At 55.1% G+C, this 21,056-nt stretch overlaps 4 protein-coding genes across 4 annotated transcripts in view; 3 read left to right on the plus strand and 1 right to left on the minus strand.

Moving 5' to 3' along the window:
- The window catches only part of COX6B1 (cytochrome c oxidase subunit 6B1), a 215,377-nt gene that overhangs the window by 71,579 nt on the left and 122,742 nt on the right, over positions 1–21,056 (plus strand). The window lies entirely within an intron of this gene.
- On the minus strand, positions 2,216–6,973 carry BUD31 (BUD31 spliceosome associated protein). The gene is made up of 5 exons (XM_078867238.1): positions 6,837–6,973; positions 5,901–6,001; positions 4,944–5,066; positions 4,350–4,516; positions 2,216–3,654 (listed from the first exon to the last, which is right to left on the minus strand). The coding sequence occupies exons 2-5, from the start codon at positions 5,992–5,994 to the stop codon at positions 3,604–3,606; spliced, it is 435 nt and encodes a 144-aa protein (XP_078723364.1). The 5' UTR covers positions 5,995–6,001; positions 6,837–6,973; the 3' UTR covers positions 2,216–3,603.
- PDAP1 (PDGFA associated protein 1) lies at positions 7,114–13,664 on the plus strand. The gene is made up of 6 exons (XM_078867237.1): positions 7,114–7,178; positions 9,362–9,447; positions 11,026–11,121; positions 11,802–11,929; positions 12,733–12,884; positions 13,564–13,664. Exons 1-6 carry the CDS (start codon positions 7,169–7,171, stop codon positions 13,596–13,598), a joined length of 507 nt encoding a protein of 168 aa, XP_078723363.1. The 5' UTR covers positions 7,114–7,168; the 3' UTR covers positions 13,599–13,664.
- LOC144940808 (cytohesin-3-like) overlaps positions 19,440–21,056 on the plus strand; it is a 39,214-nt gene continuing 37,597 nt past the window's right edge. Inside the window, exon 1 of the mRNA XM_078867235.1 lies at positions 19,440–19,519. Coding sequence (XP_078723361.1) covers positions 19,495–19,519 — 25 coding nt within the window. The 5' untranslated portion in view covers positions 19,440–19,494. The remainder of the gene's footprint in view (positions 19,520–21,056) is intronic.

Below are 21,056 nucleotides of genomic sequence, written 5' to 3' on the forward strand. Positions count from 1 at the left end.
GGGGGTAGGGTGGGTGGTAGGGTGGGTGGTGGGGGGGGGGTTGTGGCGGGTGGTAGGGTGGGTGGTGGGGGGGGGTTGGTGGTTGTGGCGGGTGGTGGGGGTGGGTGGTGGTGGGGGAAACAGACCCAGATTTATAGAGGTTGATGTACCAAACCATTTCGGAATTGAATCATTCGTCAAATCTAGTGACAGAAACAAGCAAACGCATTCACACACGTACGTACGATGCTTGACGTGTCCATATTTAGCGCGACGTGGTCAACCCAACCCCTGACTCTGTACCTAACCCTCAACCCCACTGGCATTTAAATCCTCATTTAAAAAAAAGAATATATGCTTTTGTTCGCTCCACGTTTAACCCGTGCTGTCAGTCGCTCAACCCGCCGGTCTTCAGCCTCGCTCAGACAGGAGGGAAACCTGCAGCAACCAACCCTCGTCTCCCATGCGAGTGCAAGGCACTCGCCGCAGCCGCTGCGTTGACCGCAACCAGCTCCAAGCGAGGGGACGGAGCCAGCCATTTCCCCCCGTGCGTCCGTGCCCAGAGCGAACAACAACAACGACAATGACGCCTGCAGGCGTTTGGGCACCCTTCTTAGCGGTCGCCCCGCCAACACGGAACCACTCGGCCTCTCAGCCGCAACTAAATTCCCTCCCCGCTGCTCTTAGCCCCCGTCCCACCAGCACGCCACCCCCCGCCACCCAGCCCACGGCTTCATACTCAGAATCTGTATCTATTCTGGAGGGATCCGAGGAGCTACAGAGCTCCGTTTCACAGATGTCAAGCTCCGATTGCTGCTCGCTGACTTCATCCTGGTGGAGAGGGGGCGGGAGGGTGCAGGGAGGGCTGCCCGCTTCTCTCTGGCGCTGTACGAGGGCCCAAGCTGCTGCCCCCCCCCTCTCTCGACGACTCGCCTACGTCACAAAGACAGTCGCACGCACGCGGCCACAAAGATCCCCCGTGTAGCCTTCACAGACTGCTGGGTCATCGCATCTTAACAATACTCGGCTAAGTTTTCATTTCCAGTAACGTACAGTGTGTTTATTGTGCATTTAAGCAGAATCATCCGTAACGTACTAAATTCGAATTTGTCATTCGATCTCCGTTGTATTCCACAGCACGTGGTGTGTAAGCCAGGCCACCCTTGTAAATCAGTAGGCATTGTCACGTGCCTCAATGGGCCCGTGTTCCCTCGGCGCCGGCTCAATAAATGACACCACCGCTGCTATACCGACCACAGTGCAAGTACCCTGTTGGGAATACTTTACTACCCAACAATAAATATTATTTTCAAGCAACAATTGGCATCGCCATCATGGCCAAACATTAGCGATGTAGCGGGCCGACACTGATGGATAATTGCGGACAAGAGATACAAAAAAATTATTGGGATGGGCAATTTATCTTTTATTTTGTCCAGCCTTAACCATGACACGGGAACGCATCGTTCATATCGAAATAACGATTACAAAAACCGCGCGCGCGCACACACACACAACAACAAACACAGGCGTGCCTCTGGGCCGGACTCTGTAATTGAATGATGAGGCAATAAGCATCACAGGGGGATTGATGGTGGTCTGTTTGCATCAAGCCCTGCAGAGAGGAGTGGCGGGGGGTGGGAAGCCCGCGTCACGATCATGCAGATATCTCCCGCGGTGCGATATGCAGGGTAGTGGTGGCGTCACGGTGGCTAGATGTTAGCTCCCTCGCCTGGTATGCAGGAGGTTCGTGGGTTCGGTCCCAACCCTGCTGTATATTTGGAGCCTCTCTACCCGTGATCACGTGGAGTTTTCTCCGGGTCCTCCGGTTTTCCCTTCGGCGTTTAGAATCAACATGCATTGAGTATTTGGCTGCAATACATTTCCACGTGAAAAGCCACTTCGTTGAGCTATCAGTTGTGGCCAGGTCGCTTCTGAAGAGCTGTACAGCTCAGTAGGCCTTACCTGGTCAAATAAAAAAAGTTTAGTTTGTTGATCGCGGGTTTCAACACGTGGGTTCAAAGGTCGAATCTGAAGCATGCCGTTCAGACAGACGCACGTTACCGTGAGCAAACTGAGCGATAAAGGACGGTTTCCCCTGTTTAAACTGTTTTGGATTTTTCATGGCCAATCGGAATATTCGCGTTCCGCACAAATGTATCCTGTCTTCGCGCTCGCAAAAGTGACAGCGGCAGATTCAGATTCTACGTCACATCTCGATTTAGCAAAAAAAAAATTCAACTTGTAACGTGGAAGTGATGCCACTTCCTGTAACGGTCATGTTTTCGGATCGATTCAACATTTTTTGAGCATAAATTTTGTACGTCTAGGCCACGATTTTTATATCCAAAACTGGTACTTGAAATTAATACGAAAAAATAATCTGCAAGACATTCCTAACCAATACGGATGCGTCGTTCCACGCCTGGCACAGAGACGCACCGTGAACATCCACGCTCTACCAAGGTCCACAACGTGGAACAATTAACCACAACAGAGATAGCATAGCCAGCCATCATCTATCTACTGCTGGATAAAGATCGCCCCCACCACCCCCTGAAGTCGTCACCTTCTCTCGGTCTCGCAAAACAGCAATCCCATCGGTGCGCACGAGCTCAACTCATCCGCTCCATCTCCGTGGTAGCCGTCCTCGGGAGCGCGGTTCGCTCCTTGGGTTGCCACTCCCGTCGCTAGCCCCAGCCAATGTCCACCGTCCCTTGTCGCGTTGAGTCCCCATGCCAGCTATGCCATGCAGAATCGGTTATGAATTATTGCAATGCTAACTGTACAATACAGATGCAAGTCAGCAAATGATATCTGTCCCTACACGACTACAACTGCAAAAGTTAACCAGAGGCAATGATGACTCTACGTCAGTTATATTCATAAAACACCACGCTATGGGAGCGGTGGTGCAGCGGTTAGCGCAGTAGGCTATGAACCTGGCAACCCGAGTTTGATCTCCGGCGACCGTCACTGATATCAGTGAAGTTAGACCCGAGCCAGTCCTGGGCCATCCACCCACCCCCCCTCCCAATCCACCAAATCCCACAGCGACCAGTATGGTGAAGTATGGTTCAAGCCCCCGTCACCGACATGTCATAGAGAATGGGCCTTTCATTGGTCAGCTGATTGACAAGGGGCAGCACATTTTTTATTTTGTGGAGTATCTTGGAAAAATGTGACAAATCATTGTTATTTTTTTTTAAACATAACTCATGCTGGCTTCATTGAAACAATCGATGAACCACGTTTTATTATTTAAAAAATGTACGCGCTCAATTCTGAACGCATTTGATAATTCACACGGTTGGCCCACTTTTCTCCTCCCGCTCAACCCAACCAGCCACTCTCTCTGTACAATGAGCGTTTGTGGATCATCGTTGGGTTTTTTTTCTTCCCCCAAGGACACTGCCCCCCCCCCCCACCTTAAAATTCGCAGCTCACTGGACCAAGGCAAACTGGGCTTTCGCATGTAAATAGCAGGTGAGCGCCAAGTAAGAAGAAAAATAATGCAAAATGAATTTCCTACATCGTCAGTAAATAACAAAAAACACAAAGATGTGTAGGGTGCACGGAGGGCAGAAGGAGTGTGGGCAGGGAGGGATAACGGTGCCCGAGATCTCATCCGGAGCAGCCCCGACACCCGCAGTGAACGCACTCGACGATCTTGCCCTGCACCACACGGGCACCGGGGGAGGAGGGGAGAGGAGAAGAGCCATTAGCATTGTTACTCCATTTGCCCCTTTTCACATTCGCACTCTATTTGCGTTTCTCGGCAATCACACAATCGTGAGATGATGGAATCGCCATCCGGAACTCTGGAAGGTGACTTCAGAGAAACTGCTTCCCAGGTCACTTCGATTGTCTCGTATCCACACGCGGTGGCACTACTGCCTACTCACGTGGCCTCCTAGAGAAGAGGTGTTCACCAGCACACGGGCCTTGGTGCGCGTGGGTCCAAAGGCGTGCAACCTCATTTTGTGTGAAGGGTCCTTTCCAAGGTGCACGTGTCGACTGCGTTATTTGTAGGCTCTGACCTGTGTGACCCCATCACCGAGTGGGCCCTGACCAGCGTGACCCCATAAGGGAGTGGATCCCTCCGAGTGTGAGTACCTGGTGCGACGTGTGAACATCGCCACTGGGGAGACAAAGACGGTCAGGTGTGGCACTGGCCACCCCGTCGTGTGCTGTGCCGGCCTTCATGATGCTCGAGTCTGTTAAGGCTGCGAGGGGGATCTTTGTCTCTGTGTGTTTGCGAGTGTCTCCTGTGTGTTTGGGCCCTGGGCTGGAGGGCCCCTCTCGGGAGGGGGAGGGGGGTAGAGGGGGTAGGGGGGGTAGGGGGGGAGCGCGGGGGGGGGGGGGGTCACCTCCTCCAGCTTGGCCTTGGGGACGCGGCAGATACAGTTGGTGCCGAAGTTTGTGTCGCGCGTTTGGATGCAGCGCAGGCAGCAGAGGTTCTCGTAGCCCGGCTTCTTCCACTTGGCGATGAGACTGGCGTCGGCGTAGCCCTCCTTCACGCAGTAATCGTACAGCTCTACGCGTGGACACACACAAAGACAAACCGTCCCCGTCCCCCCGTATAGCATTAACAGACGACCTTCATAAGTGCTTCGCGAGCACTTGACTCCAGCCAACGCAGCCTTGCCTGCCGGAAAAGCTCACCGATGGGACTGTGCCCAGAACTTTAAAGGATTTGTGAGCTCCTCACACAATCCAGCCTGGTTAAACCCAGGATGGATCATAGGCAGGCCAGCCTAACTACCGCTCGCACACACACACACTCAAAAGATAAAGACACACGTGGCCATACACACACACATGCGCACGTGCAGAGACAACGATCCCTTGTGAATACGCACAGGCTGTATGTAGGGGGGGGGCAGTGCTGTGGGGAGGCATTCAATGAAGACACGTGGGCTGACACAAGGGGCGCGTGCATTGCTCTCGTCCCTGCTCCGCACCTCTGCTGATGGCGTGCCTCTTGTAGAAGAGGTCAAAGATGTAGCGGGACTTCTGGTGGTGGATCCGGAAGATCGGCCACAGCGCCTCCACCTTCCGCTTCCCTTCGTGCGGCTCCGTCTCAGCTGAGGGGGGACACGCGGGGGGGGGGGGGGGGGGCAGGACGGGCTTAACGAGGTGACGGCGTTAACGAGGCGACGACGTTAACGATGCCGGCGTTGACCGTAGCCACTGCTCCGCTTCACAGTGAAGGACCTCCGATTAGCACGGTTGGCTACGTACGGTGCGAAAGAAGTTCAACATACAAAGAGTACATGGACGTTAAATATCCCGTCACGCGATTCGAGAAAGTAAAGGCCAAGCGTGCCGGCGTCACGGTCCAATTGTCAAAAAAATACTTACGAGCAAAATCTCTTAAATAATTTGGAGTAAAATCTTATATAATTTGGTACAAAAACCTACCAACATTGCCCCCTACTGGGCTGCCTTGTGCTGTAAGAATGACACAGATGCCAAATGTACCAATTATAAACGTGGCCAGGATTTGAGGTCGCAACCCTCACTCAAGCCGAAATCTACGGCCCTGACCTAACCAAGACCACCGACCGAACTCTGACCCTGTCTCAAGCCCGAACCCTGACCTCTGATCACAACCTCGGCCTCATTTCAGCCCAGTGCCCTAACCCTGACGCGGTCTCTCGTCCTTCGTTAACAGCGTGCTGTGACGGTTCCACCTGAAGACGGAAGCTTGTGTTGCCTCCGAAACGTCGTGATTTTTATTTTATTTTACTTTTATTAATTTTAATTTTTTACCTACGTGACTTTACCGAAAAAAACCTAAGAATATGAATCCTTGCAGTCACGAAAGCTTCAAATCTAGAAGCAACCACGTGAGCCAGGCAGCAGCCGTATCGGGGACGCGGAGAAGTTAAACAATGAGGCGTGGAGGCACCACGCACCTTCCCTCATCTTCTGGTCCAGCTCGTCCAGCGTGGGCTCGATCAGCTCCCAGCCATCGGGCGGCGGCTTCCGGCTCCTCTTCACCTTGGGCATCGCGACTCTGACGGGGAAGGAGAAGAGCAAACACATGGGGCTGGGATCTGGGCTCCCAGAGACCTGGGGTACTGGGACGCTGGTAGTTTAGAAATCTGGCTCATGGTGTCCTAGCAATTTGCGGTACTAGGAATCTGGCATCATGGACACCTGGAGTCTAGCAATCTGGGATACCTGGAAGCTGGTATTCTGGGATACCTGGAAGATGGTATCTTAGGAATCTGGGACAAGGTGTGCAAGCAATCTGGGGTATTTGGAATCTGGTATCCTGGGAGTCTGGGACAGGGGCTCATATAAATCTAGGAACCTGGAATCCTGGGAATCTGGATCCCCGTGTCCTGGAAATCTGGGGTACTGTGAAGTTGGTTTCCTAGGAATCTGTGACCCGGGGTCCTCGCAATCTGGGGCGACTTAGAATCTAGTATGATAGAATCTGGCGGGTCCTATGAATCTTAGATCGTAGGGAGAAAATACCTGAGTTCTGCAACATGAATAATCAGGTTTCCTAGGTATCGGAGGTCTGAGCAATCTGGGACACGGGTCCTACTAATCTTCGCTGATATGAATCCGGGGTCCTATGAAAGGGGGTCCCGGGGAGGGTGGCGGGGAGAGTGGCCAACAGGGCGCTTGGGACCGTGGCGCCTAGGAAACTGGGGTCCTGGCAGTCCGAGGCCTGTGACCCGAGACGCGAGGTTCTGTGTCGCCGAGAGGGCTCCCGGTGCCCCCGGGAAGCCGTGGACCCGAGACGGTTGGGCAGCCAACGCCAGGAGCCGACGGCCCTCGGGAGTAGCGTCTGGCCTCTACGCCCACGGGAACTTAGGTAGGCGAGAAGCTTCGGGTACCTGCGACCTGAGGACAACCAAGAACGGATGAAGCGATGAGCCGAAACCCGCGCGCAGTTCGACTTCTCGCGAATTCGCTCCGTCTCGTGTCCGGCCCTGCTGGGTTACTTCCGGGGGTCACCGAGACATTATTATTATTTTTTACAATTAATAAGGATTACTATGTTAAACCCACGCCGCTGAGCGATATCACGAATGGTGGTGTTGTACACTTTATCGCATCGCTGCGGTATAAAGTATTTTAGTTTAAAAAAAAAAACCTCGTGGAGACCTCGGGGTGTGACCCGGAAGAGCTCGGCTCCGGCGGCAAGCGGCAAGACGCTGGGTTCAAGATGCCGCGAGGTGATGCCAGCTTCTCCCCGTCCGCCTCGCCTGCTCGCTCATCCTCCTCCTCCACCTCGTCGTCTCTCCCCTCCTCGCCTCTCACCTCCTCAGCCACAATCTCCACCTCCTCCCCGCGGGGCTTCTGCACCCCCGCACCCCACGGCCTAGCGCTCCGTACCGCGTTGTGCAGCCTCGGTCTCGCCTGGATTCTCCCCGGGGTTTAGTCTCCCCCCACCCCCCACCGCCCTCGGTGTCGTGGCCCGGGCGGTGGCGGCAATGGTCGTGAAATTTTTTATTGTTGGGATAATTTGAGATGTATTTTAATTGTGATTGTCGTTATGTGGTGTTGGTGATGATGATGATGATGATGGTGCTGCAGTTTTTGTTGTTGTTGAGATCTCTTGAGATGCATTTGTAACTGCATTTAGATGCTTCAAATACCACAATTGTGCTTGCGGTGATGATTGTGGTTGCGGGTGGTGTGTTCTAGTTAGTTGGAGGTGGTGTGATGTTGGTATGGTGGTGGTATGATGGTTATGGTGAGGTGGATGTGGTGATGGTGATATGGTGTTGGTGTGGTGATGTTGATATGGTGGTGTTACGTGATTGGGGTGTTATGATGGTTATGGTGAGGTGGTTATGAGGTGGATGTGTTGATGGTGATATGGTGGTGGTGTTGATGGTGTGGTGGCGTTGTGGTGACGGCATATGGGTTTTGTATTTAGAGTGGCCGAGTACGCGCTGAGTGACTGATCAAGCATTGCAGTCGACTGTGGGAAGGCCCCAGATGGTGGCCGTGGGTCATGGTATTTGTAACCCAGCAGGGAACATACCCCTCCAATTTCTAATCCATAACCCCAACTCCATTCCCAACCCTAATTCCAAGTCCATATCCCGAGCATTAAACCTAAACCCCATAGCGACCCAGTCTCCTTACCTGCTGCCATTAATAAACCCTAACCATAACCTATTCTTAACCCTTTTTCCCACCGTAACATTAAGCAATTTAGCAAACCCCACTGCACCATGAATAAAATACATTCAACTGAGAAATTGCTGGAGTAAAGTAATGCATATTCAAATTACTAATTTGAGGTGTGTAATTTAGATATTCATTTTACGCGACGAATATCATACAATTATATATTGAATTCCATGTTTAAATATTGCCCATCTCTGCCGGCCAACCCTAACCATAATCGTAATATAACCCATTATACTCACCCCAACAATAATGTTGACTCAAAATCGTATTCGATTATCCGACACAAACCCCCTACACCAAGTGAATTTAACCGCCTATAATGCACTGGGGCAGTCTGAATGCAGTCGGCCATCTTCTCTTCCGAGTCCCAAGTGGCTTTTCGGGAGGAATCAATAGATCCTGGGAAGAATCAATAGATCCTGGGTGATAACCTGCGGTCTCACGTCGCACTTAATTCACAGGAGCCCACTCGTCCACCCTGGGGGTTGGAGGGGGGGGGGGCTTCAGTCTGTCTGAGTGTTAACGGGTTGAAGTCACGGCTTAACCGGTGCTCAATGAGCAGTTACGCAAATTTTGCAACGTCGGTTAACGTTTAAAGACGAGCTGCTTTTTGCAACATTTGGTGTTATTTGGATTCTAATTATGGTTCCAGAAGATGTGGCCTATTCATGGAGTCGCCATTGGTTTGACACGTACACAAATCTAAATGCATGTTCGCTGTCCGAGTGCGGATACAAAAATCATTTTGCCTGACTGAGCACGTTTGACAACTTGGTGCTTAAAGAACATTTAAGGAGCGTTTCTCCCTCATCAAGAAAAGTTTAATCACAGTCCTGTTTGTTTGACATACCATGCCTCAAGTAGAAATCCAATTAATTATTTTACCAATACTCTTTGGTTCTTTCGGTGTAGGTGTTAAACAGTCTGCCTCAGCAGCAGACCACGCTTTCCCACCTGATGACGGACGCTTGTGTTGCGCCCGAAACGTCTGATTTATTTTATTTTACACCTACGTGACTTTGCCGAAAGAACCAACGAGTATGGATTCCTGCATTCACGAAAGCTTCAAATCAAGATTATTTTGCCAATAATTGCCCACATCCTTAAGGTGGCTGAAATGTCCGTGGGAAGCATCGTGGAGCTGCTCAAGTGAGAGAGTGAGAACCAAACCCGATCCCTGGGGCCGTGCTCATGTCCGTGCGTTCTGTGTGAGCAGGAAGGAAAGGTGGCCATAAAGGCCGGGCCAAGCAATTCACCGACCCCGAGGAGCTCAAGAGACAGATGGAAGCGGATAAGCTCAACGTGCGTATTGTGGCAGCGGTTGCACGCTCGGCTGTGCAACTAAACTCGTGTCCCAAGCGTCGGCATTGCCACTGCGGTTTCGACCACCACTGCTTGGATACGTAGGGCTGCTTGGATACGCAGGGCTGCTTGGATACGTAGGGCTGCTTGGATACGTAGGGCTCATTGGATACGTAGGGCTGATTTGATACGTAGTGCTGCTTAGATACGCAGGGTTGCTTGGATACGTAGGGCTGCTTGGATACGTAGGGTTGTTTGGATATGGTGTGCTGCTTGGATACTTAGGGCTGCTTGGATACGTAGGGCTGCAGACAAGAGCTGCAAGCCATTCCCTGTACCCAGCTGCGTAATGGGGCAATTAAAACGTTAAGAAATGTCAACTATGACATGATGTCTACTGACTAGATGGTACAATGAGATGGACTCATCAGATGGCGTGCACGTGCTCAGTACAGCGTTGCGTTTTTGGATCGCGAGAGATGGCAGTGGCTTGGAGGCGGCCTTCATCCAGAAGTGAATGATCCAAAGCTGATGATGATTGATCCAAGGCTGATGATTGTGCGTGCGAACACGTACGTGTCCTAGGGTTGCCACCTTTCCAGTCTTGATTCTCCTTTTGAGGTAGCGGTGCTGGGAAATCTGTCTTTTGTTCAGTCGCCTAATAATAACACACCAGTCGAGACAATGCATTTGCACCTAGTTCTCCCTCCGGTCGTACTGTGAGATAGCCCTCTTCTTGATATGTTCTAAATTATTCTGTCTCGGAGGTGGCAACTCGAGCATGTCCCCATGTGCCTATGAACACACGTGTTCCCGTGTGTGTGCCTGTGAACGCGCATGGTCATGTGGTGTCATGTCTCAATGTGTGTATCGATGTGAACGTGTCCATGTGAAGGCGTTTATCTGTGTGTGTCTGAACGCGTGTATCCGCGTATATGTGTGTGAACTGGTGTATCCGCGTGTGTGTGAACGCGTGTATCCGCACTTGTGTTAACGCGTGTGTCTGCGCGTGTGTGTGAGCACGTGTGTGTGAACGCGTGTCTGCGAGTGTCTGCGTGTGTGTGCATATAAACTCATGTATCCGTATGTGTTAACGCGTGTATCTGCGCGTGTGTGAACGAGTGTATCCGCTTGTGTGTGAATGCGTGTATCCGCACTTGTGTTAACGCGTGTATCCTCGTGTTTGTGTTTATGAACTTGTGTCTGCGTGTGTGTGAACGCGTGTGTGTGTGTGTAAACGCGTGTCTGCGTGTGTCTGCGTGTGAACGCGTGTGTGAGCACGTGTGTGTGTGTTAACGTGTGTCTGCGTGTGAACGCGTGTGAACGCGTGTGTGAGCACGTGTGTGTGTGTTAAAGTGTGTCTGCGTGTGTGTGAACGCGTGTGTGTGTGTGTGTGTAAACGCGTGTCTGCGTGTGTCTGCGTGTGTCTGCGTGTGTCTGCGTGTGAACGCGTGTGTGAGCACGTGTGTGTGTGTTAACGTGTGTCTGCGTGTGAACGCGTGTGTGAGCACGTGTGTGTGTGTTAACGTGTGTCTGCGTGTGTCTGCGTGTGTCTGTGTGTGTGCGCACCCCCCACAGCCTCCCAGTGTGGACGGAGAGGACGGTGGGGGAGCGGCCGCGTCAGCAACGCAAGGATCCGACTCGGAATCTGAAAGCAGCGACGACGACTCGCTGGTCAGCAAACCCCTCGCTCACCGTCCCCGCTCATCCCCCCCCCCCCCCCACTAACCCTCTTAATATACAATTTCATATTTTCAAGTGCACGTTTGTACGTGCGTACCCGCGTATGTACTTACATCCGTGGGCACGTGTGTATGTGCGTGCGTGTGTGCGTTGCGCTTGCTCACTACAACGAGCAGGGCGTCGGGCGGCTAAAATGCAGCAAGCTGGCACAGTAGGATGTACAGGTGGTGCATCTGCCAGCCATCTCAGTCATCCATGGCCTGACACAAGCGCCGTGTTAATGTCACCGCCACTTAGTGGCGAATGGCAGCTGGTGTTGTGCGCGTTCACGCGTGGGGAGCGGTAGTGTGGTGGTTAGCGCACTGCGCTACGAACCCGGCGACCCGAGTTCAATTCCCCCTCGTGACCAATAACAGTGGCGGTACTTTGAGCCGGTCCTGGGCCTCCCCTAGGTCGACTCAACCTTGAAATGAGTACCTGATGCAGAGGGTAAACATGAGCACCGTGGAGATGTAGGTGGCCGGGCGTGGCACTGGCCACCTACCCCCGCTCCCCCCTCCCCGTACGCTTTGCCGGCCTTCACAGGAGCCCGCTAACAGTCTGTCAAAGTCCGCGCGGCGAGGGGGATCTTTACCTTCACGCACGTGTTGTCCATCCACCTTCGCCAACAGCAAAAGCGTAAGGGCGTGGAGGGGCTCATCGACATAGAGAACCCCAACCGCGTGGCGCAGCGCAACAAGAAGGTGACGGACGTGACGGTGGACGATGCGGCGCCCCGGGAGCTGTCGCGCCGCGAGAGGTGAGAGTCCCTGTGGAGAGGCGAGGGTCCCTGTCGACAGGCGAGGGTCCCTGTGGAGAGGTGAGGGTCCTTGTCGACAGGCGAGGGTCCCCGCGGCGACACGGCCGAGCGTCGGCGTGTTCTGGGCGCCCGACGCGGAGGTTTCGCGGTTAGGAAATCCGGCAGGCTAATTAGCGGCTCCGTTTTTCAGCAGGTTGCCTCTTGGTTAATTCCGCGGCGTGAATTAATTGACCTTTAAGATGCTACGGCAAGTCCGCATCACTCGCAGGGGACGTTGGAGGTCTCGTGACGTCACTCCACGTCACTAGACGAAGCCTGCAGGCCATGTTGTGCTGCCCGTTAAAGTCCAGGTTTGCGAAATAAAGAAATTACACCGCAAATGACTTGTTTTGGGTACGGCATTCATTGCCTCCTACTCCCACATCTCAGTAGGTACCCTCCTCTCAAGGTCTTGAGACGTGGGCTTTGTTTGGATGATCTAGTTTAATAATGGTAATAATTAGCATAGGGTTCTTTGAAAATAGGGTGTCATGTGAGAGCTAGTCTGTTGTATTCATTCAAACTTGGATGTGTGGGTTGTCTTCATGAACGAGTGCGACACCAGATGAGGTTCCACGTCAATACATTCCTTCGGGGGGCGTTCTAATGCCGTAATCTAGTCTTACCAGTGTAAACGCCACCGCCTCATGTGCCGTGCCGGCCTTCACCTGCGCTCGCTGACAGGACTTTCCCCCACAGCACTGTTAAGGCTACACGGGGGGGGGGGAGGGGGGTAATCTTTGTCTGTGCGTGCGCGCGCGTAGGGAGGAACTGGAGAAACAGCAGGCGAAGGAGCGCTACATGAAGTTGCACCTGGCAGGGAAGACGGACCAGGCCCGCGCCGACCTCGCCCGGTTGGCGATCATCCGCAAGCAACGCGAAGACGCGGCGCGGAAACGCGACGAGGACAAGAAAGGTTCGGCCACCCTCCTGTCGCCGCACGCACCACCTCCCCTCCTGCTCCCCCACCCACTCCCCCACCTCTCCCCTCCTTCTCCCCCACCTACTCTCCCGTCTCCTCCTCCACCTTCTCCCCTCCTACTCCCCCACCTCTCCCCTCCTGCTCCCCCACCTACTCCCCCACCTCTCCCCTCCTGCTCCCCCACCTACTCTCCCATCTCCTCCTCCACCTTCTCCCCCCCTACTCCCCCACATAGTCCCGTTTCCCCCACCTACCCCCACCTTCTCCCCGAATATTTCTCCCATCCCCACCCCCCATCTCCTCTCTTCTCGTCAATCCCCACCTCTTCCTCCTCTTCTCTATTCCCTCCGCCACCTCCTCCACTCCGCTCCCATCTCTTCCCAAAATCCCCAAAACTCTTATCAGGTTCCAAGTGCCGCTGCCAGCCTCCTCACCCTCACCTGGCAATGAGATGGCGTCACCCCGGCACTCCGCAATCACCCCACTTGTCCCAAATCTAATCTTGAATTAACTGCAAGATCGCACCCGCCATCTTCCACGTTTTTAAGTTGCGTTGTTTGCGTAAGAAAAGTGTAAACAAGCGACATTTACACGGCATGCATCCTGACCGTTAGATTGTAAACCGCTGCTCACACGGTTTCGTTTGCGCTGTTTTCACTCCCCCCCCCCGCAGTCAAGGATGTGCCTGCGAAGGGAGGAAAGGCCTAGCAGTGAAGGCTTCGTCTGGGAAGGGGTCGGGGGAACCGGGGGGCGGGGGGGTGAGAGGGAGGGGACGACGACGGCAGAGGGGGGGGGGGGGCCTCCACACCAAGCGGAGCGACGGAGATGGAGCATGCGAGCTAGCGAACGAGCGAGGCGGCGTGTATGTGTGTGTGTGCGTGCCAGTGTGTGTGTGTGTGTGCCAGTGCGTGTGTGTGCGTGCCAGTGTGTGTGTGTGTGTGCGTGCCAGTGCGTGTGTGTGTGCGTGCCAGTGCGTGTGTGTGTGTGCGTGCCAGTGCGTGTGTGTGTGCGTGCCACTGTGTGTGTGTGCGTGCCACTGTGTGTGCGTGCCAGTGCGTGTGTGTGTGCCTGCCGCTGTGTGTGTGTGTGTGTGCGTGCGAGCGAGCATAGTGCCTGTTAACATGTGAGAGGACGCTTATGCAAGTGTGAGCGAGTGTCGGTGGGTTTGTGCGCGAGCAAGTGCGGAGTGTTGTTGAGCAAGTCTCTGTGAACTAGTGGGTGTGCAGGCGATTGTGCATACAAATGTACAAAAAAGAACACGCGCTCATGTGTAAGTCTGTGTGTGCGCGCGTGTGCGCGCGTGTGCGCACGTGTACGAGCGTGTACGAGCGAGTGTGCGTGTCTGAGCGAGCACGAGCGAGGGAGTGTGATCAGACGGCACGCGCTTCGGATTCGGCGCGAGGGGTCGGCGCCGCACGTGTGCCGCGAGGTCCGGATCGAATTGAATCATCGAATTGAACAATTTTTCTGAGCGCGTGAGAGAACGGCCGAAACCCCGAAGCGGGCTGCCCCCTGGCCAACGCGCCATCGCCATCTCGGGGGCAGTCACGTGACCGGTGCCGCCACTCACACACCCCCCCCCAGCCCTCCTCGGCACCTGCCGCACTGCTTGCGAGATTTTTTTTTGCCCAAAGCATTTGTTTTAAGTTAACAAAAAATATAAATAAAAGGAGAGCACGAAAGGCCGGCTTGGGAATTGTGAAGCGACGTAAAGGGCGCGTGAGGATCAAGTGGAATGCAGGAGGGTCGCCGCTGACGGTGTTGGTGGCGATGGTTTTGGTTGCGAGCGGTTGTCACGTTCCTCCGCGATGCCCCCACCCCCCCCTCCCCCGGGCGTGCCACGTATGTAACATGTCGTGTACGCACGGCTGATTCGGTGCGATCCTGGACCCAGCACCGGGGTTGGGTGTGCACCGACAGTCCTGTAAATTTCTCAAACTCAAAACAGCTGTCGCCTTTTAGTTTCTTTTTTCTATAACAACGCGCGTCCCTGGCAACAACACAGCGGTGGCTGCGGCCTCCGCCAGCGCCGTGACCCCCCCTTCCCCCGTGCGCTCCCGCCAGGGAGCGAGACCCCCCCCACCCCTCCGGGCGGCGTGCCCGCGCAAACCGGAAAGAACGCCTCGATTGGAAACACGCGAACCGGCCCGGCGCCAGCGGTTCGGAGTGAGCGGCGGCGGCGGCCGACGAACCGAATGATTCGTGAACCCGGTAGCTACGTGGCTCGCTGCAGCCCCCCCCCCGCCCAGGTTGTCGGCCTCCGTTCCCACCCATTCCCAGGGGGCAACCACCGCCATGTCGCGCGCCTTCCAGCGCTGTAAGCGGCGACGTCTCGTCGGCCGACTCTGTGGGACGCGCGGTCAACACAGCCTCCTCCGGTGGATGCGGTGGCGATGGTTGAGCCGCACAAAGCTCATGCCCGAGTTCGATTTCCAGTTCGCACAACACCCCGACACCACCTCTCCCGCCGTACCCCGACTGAATTGTGCATTCCAGTGGCGTCAAAAGCAAAGTGTCAAACTGTCCCAACAGCCGAGAGAATGATGGCACGAGCGGGTCGTCGCGCAGAACACCTCCCGAGTTCGGACGTTCCCCTTGGTCAAGTAGTCGAAGCGGTTGTCGCGGCTGCGTTGTTCACACTGCTGGGTCGAGGCTGCCTCGTGCGCAAGACGTACGGGTTATTGGGTCACACTCCGCCACCCTGGAGTCGAGCGCGGGTTGCTGAAGACGGCTGGGGGAGCATGGAATTACAGAGCAACGGTGGCTCTTGCCGCACTCTCACTCTGCCCCGTGTTTTACTGCCCACCAAGGGATGCGGCGGTCCACGTGAGGTGTTCCTTGTCGGCGGACCACCGTTTGCCGACCGTGTCGAGTGCACGCGCTTTAAGGACATTGCCCCGGGGGCTCTCGGTAGAACGACGACTTGCGATGCGCCCGGTCTCTCCCGCACGCCGATGTTTACAGTTGGGGGGGCGGAGAATCATTTAACCGCGGGTGGTTTCTTATTTTTTGCAACTGGACTCGTGGCCTCTTTAAAACTCTGCGCTGTTCACCGCCAGCTGGCGACGCCCGCTATTTTCCACGCTTACCAATCTTCTGTCTTTGTCGGGGACGGCGGCGGCGGATGGGGGGTGCGGGGAAGCTACAGTGAAAATCAAGCAGCGGAGTACTGGAAAACGTGGAATGGCGGTCGAGTATGAACACAGTTGACCCTGGTTGGTGGTGCTGCGTTCGGGTTTGACAAGGTCAGGGGTCGGAGTGGTGAGGTTGGAACGGCGACTCGGTATGCACCAACCCCCCCACCCCTCTCAGTGAGTGGAGGCTGCGCCACTCGTCCACTGCAGGCAGGGAAACGGGACAAATAAAATAACTTGCTTGCAGCTGCGTGTATAGGGGTGTGTGTGTACGTGTGTACGTGTGTACGTGTGTGTGGGGAGCGGTGGTGTAGCGCTGCGCTACGAACCCAGCGACCCAAGTTCAAATTCCCGTTCACGGCCAACACCCAGTGACGATTATCGGAACCGGTCCTGGGCCTCCCCTAGGTCGACTAAGCCTCAAATGAGTACCTGGTGCGGTGTGGAAACATCGCCACTGGGGAGACAAAGGCGGTCGGGCGTGGTGCTGGCCACCCACCCCCTCGTACCGATCCGGCCTTGATAGGTGCTCGCTAACAGCACTTGCCCCTACAGTCTGTTAATGCTATACGGGGGATATTTGTGTGTAGGGCAGTGTTCACTCCATTAGAGGGTTCCACGTTTCATAAGCGTAAAGAAGGGAGGGCATGACCGTGGCCGAGAAGACCCGAGGCTTCGTGCGGAGCCACAGACCAAGTAGCTTCCACACGGCATTGCGCAGCCAATGAAAATATAATGCCGCCCGACTGATTGGGAGTGAGACCTCTGCTGTCAAACTGGAGCTGGTTGTAAGCACACTGCCCAGGTATGGGAAACTCGCCACAACTGCTGCGTCCCCATGGGGATCTAATAGGGTGGAGCGTTTGGTGGCACAAAATACCCAGGCAGGTGCTTAGTTTTGGTGAGGCTGATGGTAATACCCCCACCTCTTAGTGGCACACTCCAGGCTCAGCAGCAGCGCCTCCAACTGGCCATGTAGCTTTACCCAAATCTTTGAAAGATCTGGACACATTCCTATCAGTGAGCTCCTCTGGCAGGCAAGGCTGCGTTGGCTTGGTCATCTAACCCGCATGCCCAAGCAACTTCTGTTTGGCCGCATAGAGGGGGCTAAACGGGCACGACATGGGCCGGAGAATAGATGGAGTGATGTGGTATAGGAGGACGTGGAGCTGAGTGGACTTGCCGATGACTGGTACCAGCGGTGTCAAGATCGGCCTGTGGAGGAGGCTCGTGAAGGACGCTACTGGGCAGTTGGAGGCAGTCGCCATCCAGCAAAAACGGAGGGCAGAGGAGCGACGCTCACAACAACGAGCGGAGCCTTGGGCGACTAAAATTCAGCAAGTTGGCACAGTGAGGGGTACAGCTGGTGCATCTATCGGTCTTCTCGGTCAGCCAACCCATGGCACCTGGGTCTTGCCCATAACCTGTCAGCGAGCCTTCTACACTTCGCTTGGCCTCAAAGTGCACCTGGCCTGGCACAGGCACCGTGGCGAATGGCGGCTGTGGGTATTGGTTCTTCACTCATGTTCAGGGTGGGAGAGGGGCACTTTTGCCGATAAGACATCGTCAGTGTGTGAGAGCTGCCACATTTGAAACCATTGGGAGTTCGACAGCAGCACGATGATGATACCGCGGAGAAAAATCCACGAGGCAAGCGAGGAGGTGTCTTTATTTGTGACGTGCACGCACACGTCACAAATAAAGACACCAGTAGCACTGCGTTTAAACTAAAATAATTCTGCGGCGACGTTCCGGGCAATGGCCCTTCTTCACAGCATGACAATCGGACAGCAGCAGCCGCTGTGGGGGTCTCTCCTCGCCGGTGACTGAGCAGCTGTTGCGGGGACAGGGGGTGGGTGGTGGTCCAGATGTCTTGTGACCACCCCCCCCCCGCACCCCCACCAAATAAATAACCCCAGAATGTTTTTCCCCTCTTTGCATGTTAATTTCTATTTTAAATTAACCCTATACCTATTAATGTAACTATTTTTTTTAGAGAATTAAATGGGACTCACAAGACATCTGGAGCACCCCGTAGCAAACCTCACCCCTCACTTCACCCTGACCATCGCGCGCCTGCAACTCATCCCAACTCTGATGAGCCGAACCATTCGTTGCTCCGCGTCTGAAACTGCGTTGGCGGTGGCGCGTAATCACCAACAATTATTGAAGAGAAAAACAATCTAAATCGTCGACACCTCTGCCCCCCGCCCCCCGCCCTATGAAAGGAAACGACAACAATAAACGACGTGTCGGGCAGCAGCCCTGTGGAGCGATTCCGGATCAATCCCGGCTGGATTCTCAGTGAATCGCATCGTCCTCGGACAGCCAACTCAGCAACCATTAACATCAATTAGCATCAATGATGAAGGCTCCCCCCCCTAGCCCCGCCCCCCCCAGCCCCTCTACCCCCGCCCCCTTCCCACCACGCGACCCCCCCCCCCTCGTACCCACAGCCTCGCCGCCTCATTGGCCAGCACGTGCACGCGCGCCAATTAGGGATCGCGTGCACGCGCACGGCTCCATCTCTCCCCCAATTCATCCCCCCCACCCCTCTCATCCCCAACCACAACCCTCTGGCACCGCTTCAGGTCGAATCGATTCACTGCCCACACAAGGAAATTCGAAGGCGACCGATTCGATTCTTGCACCGCGCTGCTGCCGCGTCCGGATTGTCGATGGCACTGACCGCACGGGGGGCCCCGGGGGGGGGGGCGGGTTAATGAGAAAATTATTTTGGGTTTTGTTTCACAATCTCCATCGCTCGTGAATTATAAACATCTGATTCCTACCGCATAGCCACGGTGCTGATCGATTGCGATCGGTGAATCGATTAATCGCTGCATCCCTTACACCGCGTCTATTGGAAACCCAGCCCTCGCCAAACACGTGCTAACCGGCGTGGTGAAGTATGGTCAAGGTCCTACCGCACCCCCACGCGACCACCACGACCGCCACACGGCGTTGGGGAGATTCCCATCCAGCGGTGGATGAACACTAACGGGGTTTGTGTTTCATCTCCCCGCTCTCCTGCTGCCCCCCACCCACCAACCTACATCTGCCCCCCCACCTCCTCCCCTTCGCTCAAGGCTGCGCATCGCCGCCGAGAGAAGACGGAGAGAGGAGGAGGACACGGGGTAGGAGGAGGAGGGAGAGGGAAGAGAGGGGAGGGGAGAGGAAAGGGAGAGAGGGGAGAGGGGAGGGGAGAGGAAAGGGAGAGAGAGGAGAGAGACCGGGGACGCAAATCCCTTGCGTTGGTCGAGGCTACGGAACGGGGGAATTGACAGCAGCATCAACGCCGTCGTCAGCCATCCTCGTCGCTGTCGTCTTCATCACCCGCCGTGGGGGGCCTTGGGGTAGAGGGGGGGGCAGTGTGTGGGGGGGGCTTGGGGTAGAGGGGGGGGCAGTGTGTGGAGGGAGGGGGGTGAGCGCGCGGCGCTGCGGAGCTCGGATGTAGCGAGGGGCGCGACATGCAGAGGGAGGAGGCGCGCAGCGGTGAGACTCACGCACGCGCACCACCACCACCGTCACCACCACCGTCACCACCGTCACCACGGTCAGCGCCAGCCGTGCTCCATCCACTGCTGGATGAAGCCCCCCCCCCCCCTGTCACCCTGCCCCCCTCCCCCACGTCGCCACCGCGATCACAACTCTCGCGATCTTGCTGCACCGATTCATCCGCCAGCACCTGCAACACGAGCTGATTTCGTATACAGCACATCGCCGTACACTCACATGCATACAGAAACACGCATACAGATACACACAGACAAAGATCCACCCCCCCCACCCCCATAGGCCGATAGGGCACACGAGGGGGTGGGTGGCCAGCACCACGCCCGCCGCCTTTGTCTCCCCAGCGGCGATGTTTACACACCGCACCAGGTACTCATTGGAGGCTGAGTCGACCGAGGGGAGGCCCAGGACTGGTTCAGATATTCGTCTCCGGTGTTGGCCGTGAGCAGGAATCGAACTCGGGATCGCCGGGTTCATAGCGCAGCGCGCTAACCGATATACGCACATGCGTTCACACACACATACACGTACACACACGTGCACACACACGCGTGCACACACACGCGTGCACACACACGCGTGCACACACACACGCGTGCACACACACACGCGTGCACACACACACACGCGTGCACACACACACACGTGCACACACACACACGTGTACACGTGCACACACACACGCGGGCTCGTCAACACGCCGTGTGGTTTCGTAGCGCGATTGCGCGCCACGAAAACAGCAGCTCCGTCTTCTCCTCCACATTCACATCATCATCATCGTCGTCGTCGCCGTTCTCCACACATCATCATCATACGCCTCCTCCCAACCTCCCCATCAGGACCCTCCTTAGCAGCATCATGCATCTCGTGTGCCCATCATTCCCCTCTCCTCCTCCATTCCATCATCATTATTCTTGTCATTCCCATCTTCATTATCATTACATATCCTCATCATACATCTCGGGTGTATCATCATCATCATCATCCCCCTCTCATCCTACGTCTCCTTGGTCGCTAGACTCGTGGAGACCACTCTATCGTCAATAATAACAATCATCATCCCCCTCTCATCCACGCTCTTGTCATCGTCACCAACCCTGCTCCTTCATCATCAGAAACTAAATGAGTCGGGTCTTTATTCACTCGAAATCCCTTGGATCTGGGCTCCAATATGTGGGCTCTTTATTAATTGTAGTTAAATTATTCACCTGGAATTTCCCTTGAGATGGAGCCTCGCGTGTGCAAGGGTGTTCAGGGTGTCCGATCGACACATACACACAACAACAACAACAACCGCTGTTCACCACTAAGTGGCGATAACGTCAACACGGCGCTTGTGCCAGGCTAGGTGTACCACCTTGACGCCACGTGGAGTGTCGAAGGCTCGCTGGCAGGAGGTCTCGGGACGGACCCAGCAGGTGCCGTGTGTTGCCTGACTGAGATGACTGGCAGATGCACCGCTCCACTGTGCCAACCCGCTGCGTGTTTACCCGCCCTGCGCTCCGCTCGTTGTTGT

This window comes from Lampetra fluviatilis, chromosome 23 (assembly GCF_964198595.1).
Source record: "Lampetra fluviatilis chromosome 23, kcLamFluv1.1, whole genome shotgun sequence".
NCBI lineage: Eukaryota > Metazoa > Chordata > Hyperoartia > Petromyzontiformes > Petromyzontidae > Lampetra > Lampetra fluviatilis.

Excerpts from the sequence above, each read along its gene's own strand:
- PDAP1 (XM_078867237.1), top strand. Across the intron at positions 11,930-12,732 it reads GAGCTGTCGCGCCGCGAGAG|GGAGGAACTGGAGAAACAGC; the intron begins GTGAGAGTCCCT and ends GCGCGCGCGTAG. Across the intron at positions 12,885-13,563 it reads ACGCGACGAGGACAAGAAAG|TCAAGGATGTGCCTGCGAAG; the intron begins GTTCGGCCACCC and ends CCCCCCCCGCAG.
- BUD31 (XM_078867238.1), bottom strand. The coding sequence starts at position 5,994 with ATGCCCAAGGTGAAGAGGAGCCGGAAGCCGCCGCCCGATGGCTGGGAG. Across the intron at positions 4,517-4,943 it reads GAGGCACGCCATCAGCAGAG|AGCTGTACGATTACTGCGTG; the intron begins GTGCGGAGCAGG and ends GTCCACGCGTAG. Across the intron at positions 3,655-4,349 it reads CCAAGGCCAAGCTGGAGGAG|GGCAAGATCGTCGAGTGCGT; the intron begins GTGACCCCCCCC and ends CGTGTGGTGCAG.